General features: G+C 41.6%; 1 protein-coding gene across 3 annotated transcripts; it reads right to left on the bottom strand.

Moving 5' to 3' along the window:
* Nucleotides 1–1,868: 1,868 nt before the first annotated feature.
* Nucleotides 1,869–14,896, bottom strand: ZBTB37 (zinc finger and BTB domain containing 37). 3 transcript variants are annotated; one of them, XM_059936619.1, is made up of 5 exons: nt 14,838–14,896; nt 14,109–14,305; nt 12,074–13,033; nt 10,503–10,602; nt 1,869–3,412 (listed from the first exon to the last, which is right to left on the bottom strand). In XM_059936619.1, exons 3-5 carry the CDS (start codon nt 12,994–12,996, stop codon nt 2,924–2,926), a joined length of 1,512 nt encoding a protein of 503 aa, XP_059792602.1. In that variant the 5' UTR covers nt 12,997–13,033; nt 14,109–14,305; nt 14,838–14,896; the 3' UTR covers nt 1,869–2,923. The 3 variants fall into 3 exon arrangements, with proteins under 3 accessions (XP_059792602.1, XP_059792592.1, XP_059792611.1); XM_059936609.1 differs by having other exon boundaries at nt 12,074–13,030; XM_059936628.1 differs by lacking the exon at nt 1,869–3,412 and adding an exon at nt 9,825–9,905 and having other exon boundaries at nt 12,074–13,030.
* Nucleotides 14,897–14,937: the final 41 nt, after the last annotated feature.

The raw sequence follows: 14,937 nt of genomic DNA, 5'->3' as shown, positions 1-14,937 counted from the left end.
TTAGTACATCCTTAAGAGAGGTATCCTCTGTGCACACACCTTTATAGCTATTCATTAAGGTAGATAGAACACTACTAACTCCTATGACCCTACAGTGATGTTAGCTAAGAACTAGGACAATGTCACAGTGAACCTGGATAACAATCTTGGATAGTTATTTAGAATAATATCTCTTCTAACTAAAACGGGGAAACTGCTTTCAGAAACTTAAATTTGTTTAAAAGTTAGGCTGGCTTGAATTTTCATGAATTTCATAGCTCTGCACTAGGCCAGTTAATAGGAGAACCAGCAAACATGATTGTGCTGATGTGGTCCTAGATGACCGAGAAGCACTCTATTCACAGTACAGATACAGCAAAAACCTATTAGCAGTGAACAAAAAGGGAGGGGGAACCCATCAAACACTCATAGCATTTCCACATCTATCAGACAGTCCCTACTTCATTTAAAATGTTTGTTGCTAACCCTGGATGGAGTACTGACAAATGCTGCAAAGTTTCTCTTTACAGAAATTACTGCACCTCACTTTTACAATTTGGTAATAGTTTAAATAGCTCTATTTTCTCAAATAACATCTAAGAAATTAACAAAGCAATAAAGAACTTTCCAGCATAATACTTCTGAAAAGTAGGATGGACTTAACAATTTTTTGGTAGGCTTAAAAGCTCCATCTAAAGCAGCATATTCTGTACCTCTCACCTCCCTGCCTATTTAGTAATGGCAAAATCTGTCCACTGAAAGCCTTGGTTACCAGCTGAAATGTTTCCTTAAAGATTTCAGTCTAATTTCAAATCTACTTTTTCTATGCCACAGAGCATAGTTGGTCCCTAAGACGGCCCTAGGCGACAGTTTTCACCCTCTCATGCTGTTGCCCATCTAAAGAGGAGAATGCCATAGTCTATGTCTTCTGAAGACAAAATACGGCTTCAACATAATGTTTAAGGGTAGGCTCTAATCAAATGGTAGCATTATTACATTCCTATTAAAAGATGCATTCTGTTTTTCCAGAAGAAAAAATAACCATTCATTAGTGATATGGTGCAGCTGTATATATATGTACAGGTCTCAGATTGCTTAAGAATTACCCTTTGCATTCTAACTTCCTATCATCAAAGCAACGCCATTCTTTCCTACCCACTTTTTCACATACCCAAAGCAGTCTCAGGAAGGGAGCACACTACTAACGTTCTCACAAATGGCTCACCACCAGTCCAGGCATGACCGGCCCCTCTCCCAAATCTCTTTTACAATCATCTATGCCCCTGCACCAAAACAATTTCCTAAACCACTACATATTTAAATACTCTTTAAAAAATTAATGATCAATTAAGAGAAGCTAGAGATTTTTCTCTTTTCTATTGGCACTGTAACTTGTAAGCATCTACTTGCCTGCATCCCTTAATAATCCTCCTTCATTCTCTGCATGCAAGACAGGGCATCTAAAGCTCTACATGTTTGGTAAATTCTTTCTGACTCTCACTGCTGGATTAAGAATCTCAGAAATACCCAGAACTACCAAAAAGGTCCCTTGAAGTTTTAAAAATCTTAGGAATGATTAAGTAACCAAACCTGATCAAAATCGATCCCTTGATCAATTTATTGCAACATGATTGTGCATGATGTTTTCTGGTAAATGCCCTGTAGTGTATTATTAAAAAGCAAAGCTCTTGGAGTCACCAGCAATATGCTGATGGTTGGTTTACGAATTACTAAGTTTGCAGACGCAAGACATGGATTTAGTGAGGTTCTTCTATTGGACTGAAAATATAAACTATCACAAATGTAGAAGGAAATGGAATTGTAGTTGCAGTAAGAAGCATAGTGTTGAATTTCTACAACCACAATATTGCAGAAAAAAAGGTGTTTAAAATGTCATATAAAAGTTATCAAATATGGAGACCTGTGGATTTAAAAATACAATCCAGGCTCACTTCACTGTAAAGTGACATTTTTGATGCATAATATTGCTGTTATGTGAAGCTAGGAGCCAAAGAGACTGGATGAAACTTTGGTAGTCAGCCTTACGCGTTAATTCATCTGGACTAGAGCCATTTCCTAACACCTGAAGATGTATAAGCACTATGGCTTACAAATACCAACCAGGAAGTTGCAGTACGGCTGGCTCTGTGCTGTTCGATAACTGCAGAACAAAAACACTTCCTTCCTTGCTCCCCCCTTCCTCAACACAACACCCAGGCCCCCAAGTGCAGAACTACCTACTGCAAACACTTCGCTGCTCATTTCACTTCCAGGTGCCTGAAGTGCTTCAGGTGATGCTGCCCATTAGAATACTGCTCCACGATGGCTGCACACGTGAAACAATCAGGCAAAGTATCAGACGCCTTGTCAGGGCAAAGATTAATCTAACCTTTCAAAACAAAAAGAACCACCGGGATTCTTTTTTTTTTTTTTTTTTTTTCTTCTTGAGATATGAAACTGCGTGTTCTGGCAGGGAAGGAAGGAGAGAAATTCCCCTTCATCACCACCATCATGATTACTTCCTTCTCTCTTGTGGCTGGCTGGTTCAGATGACCAAGGCTCCTGCTTCATTCTTCAGATCTGGGCAATTACAGCCACCAGGGTGATATGGACCAAAGTACAGTGTTCAAACATGACTGGTAGATAAATGGTCATTTATCATTGTTTTGTTAAAAAAAAATTTTTTTTTTATAAAGTTAACAAACCAAGGCTGTTGATCCCTGAATTAGAAAGCTGATTTGCTTGATTATTTTCCAAAGTGTGAGGTGGGAAGAAAGAGGGGAAGAGCCTCTAATGCTTTTGTGTATGTTGCTGATACAACATCTTGCTAACATCTTCTGATCTGGTGTTGTGGCATTTTGTGAATATAAGTACCAGCCCATGGCCCTGATGCTGGTTACTTACGGCCCAAAGGGGAAGAAGGTCTGCCCCCCTCCTTGCTGTTTCAATCTGGCCCAGTAGTGGACACAGAGCCCTGGGCAGTTTCCCCAGAAGCAACTGTCTCTTCTTGTGAAGGTGACTCTTCCTCGGCTTGTCCCCGAGATGTGACAGTTGTTTCAGGGGAGATGCTATGAGGCCCCTCCAGGGGTATACAGCCAGGGTGGTTTTTGCGAAAGTGCTGATTCAAGATGGCCTGGAAGGGGAAACTTTTGCCACAAACATGACAGTGAAAGGGCTTGTTGCCTGTGTGCTTGCGGATGTGATACTCCAGCTGATCTTTCCGGGTATATTTCTTGCCACACATGCGGCAGACGAATGGTGTAATTCCCATGTGCAGGCGCATGTGGCGGTCCAGGCTCCCCTTCTGGTTGAAAGATTTGGCGCAGTAGATACAGGTGAGACGGGGGTTGTACCGGAACCACCGCTCAGATACTTCCTGCTCTCGGAGATACTCCACATAGCCACTTACTCCCATCATTGCTGACTCTTCTACCTGTACCAGGTGAGGACAATAAGAAAGAATATATATTATTAAGTATATATAGTAAAAGACATCAAACCTATTTTTACTTCTGTTACTAAGCTATATGCTTATTTTTTGTAGCGATCCAAATAGGAAATTAATTACTACGAAACAGTAAAGATGTTGAGATAGAAATTAAACAAAAAAAAAATCGAGGGGGCTTCCCTGGTGGCGCAGTGGTTGAGAGTCCGCCTGCTAATGCAGGGGACACGGGTTCGAGCCCTGGTCTGGGAAGATCCCACATGCCACGGAGCAGCTGGGCCCGTGAGCCACAACTACTGAGCCTGCGCGTCTGGAGCCTGTGCCCCGCGACAGGAGGGGCCGCGATAGTGAAAGGCCCGCGCACCGCGATGAAGAGCGGTCCCCGCACCGCGATGAAGAGTGGCCCCCACGTGCCTCAACTAGAGAAAGCCCTCGCATGAACCGAAGACCCAACACAGCCAAAAATAAAATTAAATAAATAAATAAAGTAGCTATAAGAAAGAAAAGTGCTTTAAAAAAAAAAAAAAAAAAAAAAAAAAAAATCGAGGCCACTCTACTCCATTACCATAAAAGAAGAGGACAGCTGAGTTACTTTCTGGCTGAAAAACTGCATGCTTATTAAACCCCTGCTGAATGTTTAATTTACGGTGAAAGGAGAATCTAAGCCCACTCATACCATCCATTTGGACTCTAATTTGCAATTATAGTCTAGACAATCAGGTAGGTACTTAGGCAATGTTGGTCCAACAGAACTTTCTGTGATGATGGAAATACTTGATAATCCGCACCACCTAATACAGTTGCCACCAGGCATATGTGGCTATTAAGTAATATGCTAGTGTGACTGAGGAACTGAATTTTTCATTTTAATTGCTTTCACTTAACTAAAATTTAAATTTAAATAGCCACATGTGACATGGCTAATGGCTACTGTATCTGACAGTACAGAATACATTATGGCAAGCACATTATAAATCATATTTATGGCATTATCATTAATACCAAAATTTAACCCAACAGTAACTAGCTTTATAAAAATGTATATAATTTGTAGGTGACAGTATTCCTTTTTACCCAAAAATATTTTAGTACCACACCAACATATTTTCTTCATTCTAAAGACTAAAAAAAGTTTAACTGACCTCAGAGAAAACTGGCAAAAGAGCTGGGAAAGGAAACGAGGCTGAGATATGAATTTACTAACTTGGTTATTCCCTCCTATAACCTCCTCACAATTTGATACTCAGTAAGTATTTACTGAGTGACTATTGTCTGCCAAATACAATGACAGGTGCCACAGAGCAAGAAGTACAAGACTTGGTTTCTGGGACCTCCCTGCTGGCACCGTGGATAAGACTCCACGCTCCCAATGCAGGGGGCCCAGGTTCAATCCCTGGTCAGGGAACTAGATCCAACACACATGCTGCAACTAAGAGTTTGCATGTCACAACTAAGGAGCCAGCCTGCTGCAACTAAGGAGCCGCCAAGCCACAGCTAAGGAGCTCTGGAGCTGCAACTAAGACCTGGCACAACCAAAATAAATAAATAAGTATTAAAAAAAAAAAAGTCACAGAAAAAAAAAAGACTTGGTTTCTGATTTTGCCCTCTGAACAAAAAGATAAAACTTCTGAACAAAAAGCAGACAAAACAAAGAGAAGTAGGAGAAATACATATTCCTAATGATGTTGCTAATTCACTTTTCAAACTGTTTATAGTAAAGGTAAGTGTCCTTAAAATACATTGCACAGAAGTATTATCATCTAATTTTACATACCTATTATTTGTAGTGGTTTGATTTAAACAGATTATTAAAAGTAAAGAGAGGGCTTCCCTGGTGGCACAGTGGTTAAGAATCCGCCTGCCAATGCAGGGGACACAGGTTCGAGCCCTGGTCCGGGCAGATCCCACATGCTGCGGAGCAACTAAGCCTGTGTGCAACTACTGCGCTCTAGAGCCTGCGAGCCACAACTACTGAGCCTGCGCTCTAGAGCCCGCAAGCCACAACTACTGAGCCCATGTGCCACAACTACTGAAGCCTGCGTGCCTAGAGCCTGTGCTCAACAAGAGAAGCCACAACAATAAGAAGCCCACACACTGCAACGAAGAGTAGCCCCCGCTCACCGCAACTAGAGAAAGCCCACGCGAAGCAATGAAGACCCAACACAGCCAAAAATAAATAAATAAATAAATAAACTTATTTAAAAAAAAAATTTCTGATTTATTTAGCCTGCTGACTTCTGAAGTCCTTGTGTGCGTGGGTGTATATAGCACATGTTTTATGTATAATGTTTTGAGTAAAAAGCTTATATACACATACATACACACACAAAAAAATATATAGGGGCTTCCCTGGTGGTCCAGTGGTTAAGATTCTGCGCTTCCACTGCAGGGGGCATGGGTTCAAGCCCTGGTCAGGGAACTAAGATCCTACATGATGTGCAACGCGGCCAAAAAAAAACACACACACAAATATATACGAGCATTTTATTTATTTATTTATTTTTTGGCCACACAGCATGTAGGATTTTAGTTCCCTGACCAGGGATGGAACCCGTGCCCCCTGCATTGGAAGCACAAAGTCTTAACCACTGGACCGCTAGGGAAGTCCCTATATAAGCATTTTAAATATATAGGAGAAAATTCCATACGTGTAGCAGAGGTAAAGTACAATGCAAAGAGGAGAATATGTAAAAGTTGACTGGATTAACTGGAGAAAAATGAATCTAATTAGCAAATAATCTTATACCCTTTTCTTGAATATCTAAAAATGTGTATTGTCTCCTTTCACATGTTAGCTAACAATGCTCTTCAGTATTTCCAACAGAATAGAGGTGGTTCTCAGCAGGTTTGGGAAGCAGTATGTGAGGTCAAGCATTGAATGGTAAGGCTCTAGATGATTTCTCATTTATTTCATATAACATTTCTTCCTGCTCCAATTCCCTGGATAATCAAAACTGAACTCACATAAAGAATGAGGGACTGGGACCTCCCTGGTGGTGCAGTGGTTAAGAATCCACCAGCTAATACAGGGGACATGGGTTCGATCTCTGGCCCGGGAAAATCCCACATGCTGTGGAGCAACTAAGCCCTTGCACCACAACTACTGAGCCTGCGCTCTAGAGCCCGCAAACCACAACCACTGAGCCTGTGTGCTGCAACTCCTGAAGCCTGTGCGCCTAGAGCCTGTGCTCCGCAACAAGAGAAGCCACCGAAATGAGAAGCCTGCGCACCACAAGGAAGAGTAGGCCCCACTCACCACAGCTAGAGAAAGCCTGTGTGCAGCAACGATGACCCAACACAGCCAAAAAAAAAAAAAAAAAGAATGAGGGATTATCCCACTAATAGGTCCTGGGTGACTATGGGCAGAGCATAGGATAACTTCTCCGAGGCTTAGTTTCCCCATCCATAAAATAAAAATGTTAGAATATGTTTTGCCAATTCCATTGGATTCTCATGGGAATCAAATATAATAATACCTTGAGATATCCCTGAATGCCTGATGTTATACTTTACAGCAATTAAGGGTGCTGGAAATTGGGTTCAAACCTGCATCCTACTTATTGTTCGACTTTGAGCAAGTTATTTAACTACTCTGTGTGTCAGCTTCTTCATCTGTAAAATGAATATAATAATAGCATCTACCTTATAGGTTGCTATGAGCATTGAATGAAAGTGCTTAATGTAGCTCAATAAATGTTAGCTATTATTAAACATTACAAAAATTCACAATATTATTCATAATCTTGAGGATACCAATTCCCTAAAAAAAACTGCCTAACTTTAAGGAAAACAATGTCATAGCAGTATTATCCAAAAACAGAAAGTAAATGTATTTTAGTTATCTGTCATGAACCATAATCAGAAAACTCACACATTATGATCAATTTCACCTAAAAATTATTGCAATAAAATTGCAATAAAAGAGCAAATGAGCATAAAATGTAGATTAGGTCCCTGTCAAAGGTAACAATGTATCTTTGGTAGTTTTATTCCTTTATACTCTAAAAAAGAAGCAAGGACAAAAATGGCTGCTTCCTGGTTCTCTCTGTCACGAAGAAGTGCATCATTTCACTTCTCCCAGTTGGCAATTCCCTACCAGATTGTGAACTCTGTAAGCACAGGGATAATTCTATATTGCCGAATATGCCAGAACTTGACAGTGCCTGATATGTAGCTGATGTTCAAAAACTATTTTTTAAATGAATTATTCCATACAATGAGTAAATTCCATATAAATGAATGCTTCCCATATTTTCTAAAACAAATACCAGTCTAGATTCTTGACATGGCCTTCACTGCTTTGCACAATCCTAACCTTCAGTTACTAATCAGAGACTAAAAGAACTGAAGGGACTGGGGCTTCCCTGGTGGCGCAGTGGTTGAGAGTCTGCCTGCTAATGCAGGGGACACGGGTTCGAGCCCTGGTCTGGGAAGATCCCACATGCCGCGGAGCAACTGGGCCCGTGAGCCACAGCTACTGAGCCTGCGCGTCTGGAGCCTGTGCTCCGCAACAAGAGAGGCCGCGATGGTGAGAGGCCCGCACACCGCGATGAAGAGTGGTCCCCACTTGCCGCAACTAGAGAAAGCCCTAGCACAGAAACGAAGACCCAACGCAGCCAGAAATAAATAAATAAATAAATAAAAGAACGTGAATTTCTAAAAAAAAAAGAACTGAAGGGACTTATCTGATTGGTTCACTAATTTTATTTAAATATCTCCCAAACTGAGGACTTCACAGGGAACTAAATAATTCCTTATTTAGTAGTTGTCTCTTTATTGGGCACCTACTCAGTAATCTTAGCTACTCAGAACTACTTAGAGGTAAAACAACTCCCATTTAGTGGGCACCTGATAAGACAACGTCAGAGTCAGACACTAAGATTAGAAAATGTGGGCTCTGCTCGCAAGGAGATTTCAATCTAGAAGGAGACAAATTAATGTAAATAAGAAAAGAATAATTTATATGAGTCGGTAGAGAATTAGGAAAAAATTACACGGTACCATGTATAAATGCTACAGTGGTTTAAGAAGGGGAGATCAAAGAGGACTAGGCTGGTTAGGACAGATGGAACTAGGCGTTAGGCCTTGCGTGGACTCAGACACCTGGGAAGAACAGAGTATTCCAGACTCAGGGTGCAGACACAGAAGTCTGATGGAGTTCTTAGGCACAAAGTCTGCCTGTTTGGGACAGTTAATGCTGATGAATGGTGGGAAAAGCTGGGTTAGAAAGATTATAAATTACTTGCAAAATGAGACCAAGTATCTTAACCTTCATGTGGTAGAAAAAGGAAAAAGCCGTAGAATATTTCAAATAAAGGAGTGACCTTAAGTATTCTGTTCCAGTTAAATCACCCTTATAATCAGGAAGCTCTTCAAGCCTACCAAAATTTGTTTTTACTACAACATAAGTCCATGTCCTGTTTTGGTTCTGTGTGGTGGGAAAAAAATAACTGGTGAATAGACTCGTCCTAATAAACTTTCCATGTTAAGGCAGCGGTCCCCAACCTTTTTGGCACCAGGGACCGGTTTCATGGAAGACAATTTTTCCACTGACAATGGGGAGCGGCAGATGAAGCTTCGCTTGCTCGCCACTCACCTCCTGCTGTACAGCCCGGTTCCTAACAGGCCACAGGCCGCTACCAGTCCGAGGCCCGGGGGTTGGGGACCCCTATGTTAAGGCATATATTAACTCATCTCTTAATAGCAATTCCAGACAATACTACTTATCTCCTATTTCTTTACAGCCTGTCCTTCTGCTTCAGTCAGTAAACAACCTTGCAGAATTCCAATTTTTGTCCCTATCCTAACTATACGTGGAATAAGTCATCTCTGACTACTTTAAAAACCACACTTAAACTCTCCTGAGTAACACTTTCCTTAAGTGGATATTGATTCCTGTAACTGCCTTTTAAGCACTCCTATTCCCACAACACAGTTACTTAAGTCTATATAGTCTTATCTACATGTGCTTTGTGTATCTGTTAGTCTGTCTTATGCCCACATTCAGTTGTAAGGTCTGTCTCATTGCTGTATTTATTTTCACAATAGTTACCGTCACATAGGTCACAGAGTCATCACATTTCATTTGAGAGATGAAGAGAAGAAGGGCCCTAATAATATGGGTAAACTTACTTTTCCTCCAAGCTCCTAACACTTTCTCTCACACCTTATTAAAACTAAAAAATTCTCCTATAATGGTTGCAGTTCCTTTTCTGATACCAAACAGCATGATAATATACAAGTAAATACAGTTTATAACAATGTCTTACTGCTGTTACTATACTATATACACAATAAACATCTAGTGGTTTAGATAAAAATTAAACAAGATACTATCAGTATAGTGCAGAAGATAAAAAATTAGCTACGCAATCTTAATCCACCAGTGTTTCCTTTTAAAGGGCCACAGTGTTTACAATTAATTGTGTTCTACTTGGTGAGTTCACCAACTTTTTAAAAATCAATCTTCAATGATAGACACCTGTGAGAAAAAATAAACAAAATTATCAACCAACTACATACTTATACTACTTGCTAAAAAGAGTTGCAAATAAAATAGAAGACATCATTCCTATCCTTTCTAGAACATTTTAGTCTAACAGGACATTTAGGAAGAAAATAAATGAAAGGATACAAGCATACTAAAAAGCAAACAGGACACAAAAATGCATAAGCAATTCATTTACAAATCTACAATACTATATAAACTAATAATTATGTAGTCTTATATCCACACATGTACAAAATCAAACTCTCTCCATCCCAGGTCCTACATTACCTGCATGTAGTTTTCAGAGGTTATTTTTATTACTCTTAGGACTATAGACTGCCTCCTATAATCAGGAAAGAGTTTCACAATCTTATCCTTTTCTACTTCCCCAAATCTGCTGACACCAAAAGTGTATTTCCTGCATGCTCACAAGCAAGAATAAAGAGAAAAGTAATCATATACAGTATTTATTAAACAGGGCCAATGTCACCTCTCCTACATCTTTCCTTTCTTATTCATTATACTATGTTCACACACAGTGGCAATTTCTTCAACCACTGCAGCAGTTCTAAATCCACAACTACATACCTGGGAGCTGGGTTGCTTAGGCTCATCCATTCTCCCAGGAGACTCACTTCTGGCTCTGTGTCTCTCCGTCAAGGGAACAACACTGCCGGAGGGGCTAAATCTGTCGGAAGAGGAGCACAAAGGGGACTAATAGAAAAGTAGTGTCAAGGAACTTAAAAAATGGTGATGTCTGCCTCCTTTATCCCATAGTCTAGGAAGGGGGAACAAACTGAATAACAAGATTTCTAAGAAGTCCTTTCATGGAGCCTATACAGAATCATACATGAAATAAGAAAAGCTTGCCCTAGTAAATTTAAGAAATACAAAATGACGCAGCCAACATGACCTGGTGAAGCTAAGGCTAAATATAAACTTCTACCCTTACGTAAGTACCAGAAGACCAAAAAAGAATAAATTAAAACTGGGTCTGTAATTTTGTTTCTTCTATATAACTTTTAGGTTCTTGGTTGATCCTTTCCCCAAGCCCCATGATAATTTTTTATATATTTCAAACTGTTGACGTAGATCATGAAGATCAAAAATCTTTGCATTTAAGCTATTATTTCTGATACAGTTCTAATATGGGGGGGACAACAGTGCTAACATAGGGTGACAATAAGTATTATGCTCAAGAATATTTTAACTATTAAGGACACAAGAAGGAAAATACTCTAATCAAGACCAACTTAAATGGATATAGTATATACTCTCTGAATTTCTGTGACACACTTGTCTCTCAAGACCAGATGCGAACCAAAATCATAGCTTGTTTAGTTATCACTGTTCATACAGTCAATTTTAAATTTTTAAGAAAGGAAAAGAATATTACCCATCTTAGTTGGTAATATTTATTTCAATTGAGACTTTCTTTCAATTTACTTAGATTAAAATTATTATTGTTATTTCCCCCCAAAGAAATGTTCTAACAACTGCAATGCATTAGAAAGAGAAAAGTGGGGCATGGGGCATAGGGCATAGTAGCACTGGTGAAAAAAAGAAACTGTCAGGTTTGTGGTAGCAGCTGTCATCAATGACAAAACAGAAAAAATATCATCAAATGACAAGTGAAAAAAAAGGAATGAAAAACATCCAAAAAGCTTTTCTTTGGAATTACTGTGATTACACTAAAAAGAACAATCACTGCTGGTACCATATTTCGTCTAATTTGGTAGATGGGGGCAAAGAAAAGTAAACAGTGCTACAAAGGAATGTGAAACTCCCAGAGGCCACCTACCTGTGTGAGAACATACCAAGGAAGGGCAATGCTGTCAGATTCCCAGCTGATGACCAGCTCTCTTCCTGGAATTCCGAAGAAGCCCTGGCAATTACTGATCCTAGCGTGACTGCAGATGCTATTCTGATTCATGAAGTGTCTAACTTTACCATAATTCTCACAACACTGTGAATACTTCAGGACTAGGAGCTTCCTGCTTTAAAAAAATTAGAATGCAAGTCTTTTGGCACACTTCCTGTTTACCCAACATAAACTTAGACTAAGAACATCAAGTAAGGAAGATACTCTTTGTATCACACACAGGGCCTGCTTTAATTACGTCTGCACAACAGCCATTAGATGGGCAAACAAAACTTACCTGTCAATTTCACTGCTTGTTGGCCTAGCGACCTTGGCTCCTGAAGATCCTAACATGTAATTTTCCTGTCCTACAGAACCATGGCCTGTGGTGTCAATCACCATGGCTGTGACTTCCTCTGCACTACTCCCATCTTCTCCAGAAGGCTGATTCTCAGGCCCAAGCCACTCTTCTAGATTTTCAGTTTTGATGTGTACTGCTCCAAGAACTCTAACTTCATCATCACTCCGGGCCCCTCGGTCTGCTACTCCTGTCTCCACGTACCACTGTCCTGCTCGGTTGATCCGAAGAATGGGCTCCCGGCTCTCTACATCAGAACTCTGTTCAATTATCTGAGGGCTGGTGGACTCCTCAGGAGGGCTGAGCTCCCTGATATCCAGCACAGCACTAACCTGACCTCGCCGGTTTCCCTTTGGGGTATTATGTCGGGGGCTAAGGGAGCGGTTCAGATTCGGTGTAACTCTGTGAGACTCTGGAGGTCCCTCTGGGTGCTTTGTCCTTGTCTGACTTAATTCAGCTTCAACCTCAGCCACATTGATTTTGAAATGAATGCCCTCCAGGATCTGTGTACATTTGTCTATAATATGCTGCATCTGCAGAAAACTGGCAGCTGTCAGGTAGCTGATGATATCTGCCAGTTGCAGGCATATCCGCCCCGTGTAACAGAAAGAAAGGAGCTGTTCAAAAACAGTAGGGTTCTTTATGACTGAAATGGAGACAGTACTCATCTCATTCAAGGACATGTGATCTCGGAAATAGGGGGAGCTGGCAGCCAGTACCACTTTGTGAGCCCGAAAAGCTTGTCCTTGCACGTTGACCACGATGTCACAGAGACGGCCCTGCATGCGCAGCTGGTTTAGATGGCTCAGGACAGAGTTGCTGAAGTCAGGGATCTCCAGTTGTATGTTCCCACTTTTCTCCATGGTCGTGCCTGAGGGTGTAGGCAGGCATTCAACCCTGCTGAAAGAGGAAACGAACTGAACTGTCCTTAGGAATTATAACCAGTCCCCTCAGGCTTTCCAATTCACACCTATTTAAAAATATTATCTGGTAAAATTTCAAAATCTCCAAATAAATAGAGATACTTTCCTTATGTTTAAACATGGAAAAGAAATACCAACAGGTTTAGTAGTTTAGGTTTCACAGCAAGGTACCATTAAAACCAAAAAAGTGATTGTTAGACTTCTGAAAATTCAAGCTATGCCCATATTTTCCTTCTTAACAAGCTATATAACATCGAAACTGAAGTTCAACAGAATAGAGGGGGTTAAAAAAAAGCAGTGTGACAATTTTTATTTACTAAGTGTTAATCATAAGGTATTTGCACACATTATAAAATGCGGTGACAAGTTTTCTTTGGAGAAGGAAAGGAAGAAGCTTTTTGAATAAATGTAATTATACACAGGTGGGCTGATTAGATACCGTTAATATTTTACTACTTGATGCATGAGTTATGTTTATTATTTTATAAAGTGACTAATATCCCTCCTGAGTATAATCCATTATTTCTAAGCTGAAGGGTCAGAGCTCCCCACAGAAAGGCTTTGGGTTTAGGACTTGGAGGTAAACTCTAGGTTACGAAAAACTCCAAGTTGTGTCAGGACTCAAATGCAGAGAACTTGAAGAAGTTCACTCTCAGGATTAGGTAAAGGTAGATAAGTCTGCCTCTATCTAAACTCAAAGTTGGAAATTTCAGGGTGGTAATGATACTTTGATTCTGAAATTTAGTTCCCCAAAGCTGGTGAAAAACAGAGCATTTACCAAGTATGGACGATATTTTTACATTAAAAGATTTCTGAAAAGTTGCAGAACCACTAAGCCTGTAACTGCATCCAATAGTCTTCACTGGTTGAGAGTAGTTTGTATAAATCCCATTAGAAAGACACTGACTTGAGCATACATAGTTACCTAAGACCTGAAACTTCAGGAACTTATCCTGACAAGCTCACAGTATTGCCCTGCATTTACCACACACTTATCAGTAAATAGGGAAGTGTATACACTGCTTTCAAGAACCAACTTTAGCCAATCTGACCTTTTTCCAAAGCGTTTTTGTTTGTTTTGAAACTTTTAATCCAATAAGAGCCTCTGTCGATGCCATCATGAATTCAGATGTTTATTTTGGAGCCTACACCAGCGCCTTTTTTGTTTGCTCTTTCCGGCAATTCCCCAGTGAGGAGGAAGCCCCTGGAGTAAGGTCTTTCTCTACCGTCGGCACTGGAGGGGTGAGAGCTGTAAGAGGGAGAATCGGGAACTGCATGGGGTTGGCCACTCCGGTACTCGAGTGGCTTTCGTCCGCGTTAGGAAGCATGGGGAACGGGGAAAAAGCAGAGGGGCGAAATGTCACCGAGGAGCGGGGGCGGAGAGGGGAGCAAGGCGTGCGGCCGGGGAGCGAGCAACCAGGTGAGGGTAGAGGACCGGGAAGGGGGCGGCGCCCCGGGACCCGGTCCAGGCGGTAGGCGTAAGCGGGCGGGGAGCTGCCTAGAGGTGGGTGTGTGTATCTGGGTGTGTCCGGGCTGCCGATGGGGAGGGGGCCGCCCATCCCGGGGTCCTGAGGGAGGGGCCCACGAGGGGGCGGGTCCGGCAGCTCAGCCCGGCCCGGGGCCAAGCGGGTGGAAGGTCTCCGGGTGCCTTGAGGCGGGGTGGAGGGAGGTGGCTGAGCGCCCCAGGAGCAGGCTGCGGCGGAGACCGGGCGAGGCGGCCCCAGTGCAGGGCAGGGGGACTGCTGTGCGGGGCCCGAGCCCAGTCAAGGAGCAGCACCTACCTCCGGGGGTGGAAATGGGCCGGAATGGGCCGGAACACCGTCCCGGAAGTGAAACCCCCCACCCCCTCCCCCGGAGCGGGCGACGTGCCGGAAGGAAATC

This window comes from Balaenoptera ricei, chromosome 1 (genome assembly GCF_028023285.1).
Source record: "Balaenoptera ricei isolate mBalRic1 chromosome 1, mBalRic1.hap2, whole genome shotgun sequence".
Taxonomy (NCBI): domain Eukaryota; kingdom Metazoa; phylum Chordata; class Mammalia; order Artiodactyla; family Balaenopteridae; genus Balaenoptera; species Balaenoptera ricei.
The sequence above is the reverse complement of the archived record's forward strand: the minus strand, read 5'-3'. Positions and strand labels throughout refer to the sequence as shown.

Excerpts from the sequence above, each read along its gene's own strand:
- ZBTB37 (XM_059936619.1), bottom strand. The coding sequence starts at position 12,996 with ATGGAGAAAAGTGGGAACATACAACTGGAGATCCCTGACTTCAGCAAC. Across the intron at positions 10,603-12,073 it reads ACAAGCAGTGAAATTGACAG|ATTTAGCCCCTCCGGCAGTG; the intron begins GTAAGTTTTGTT and ends CTCTTCCGACAG. Across the intron at positions 3,413-10,502 it reads CTAAGCAACCCAGCTCCCAG|GTAGAAGAGTCAGCAATGAT; the intron begins GTATGTAGTTGT and ends CACCTGGTACAG.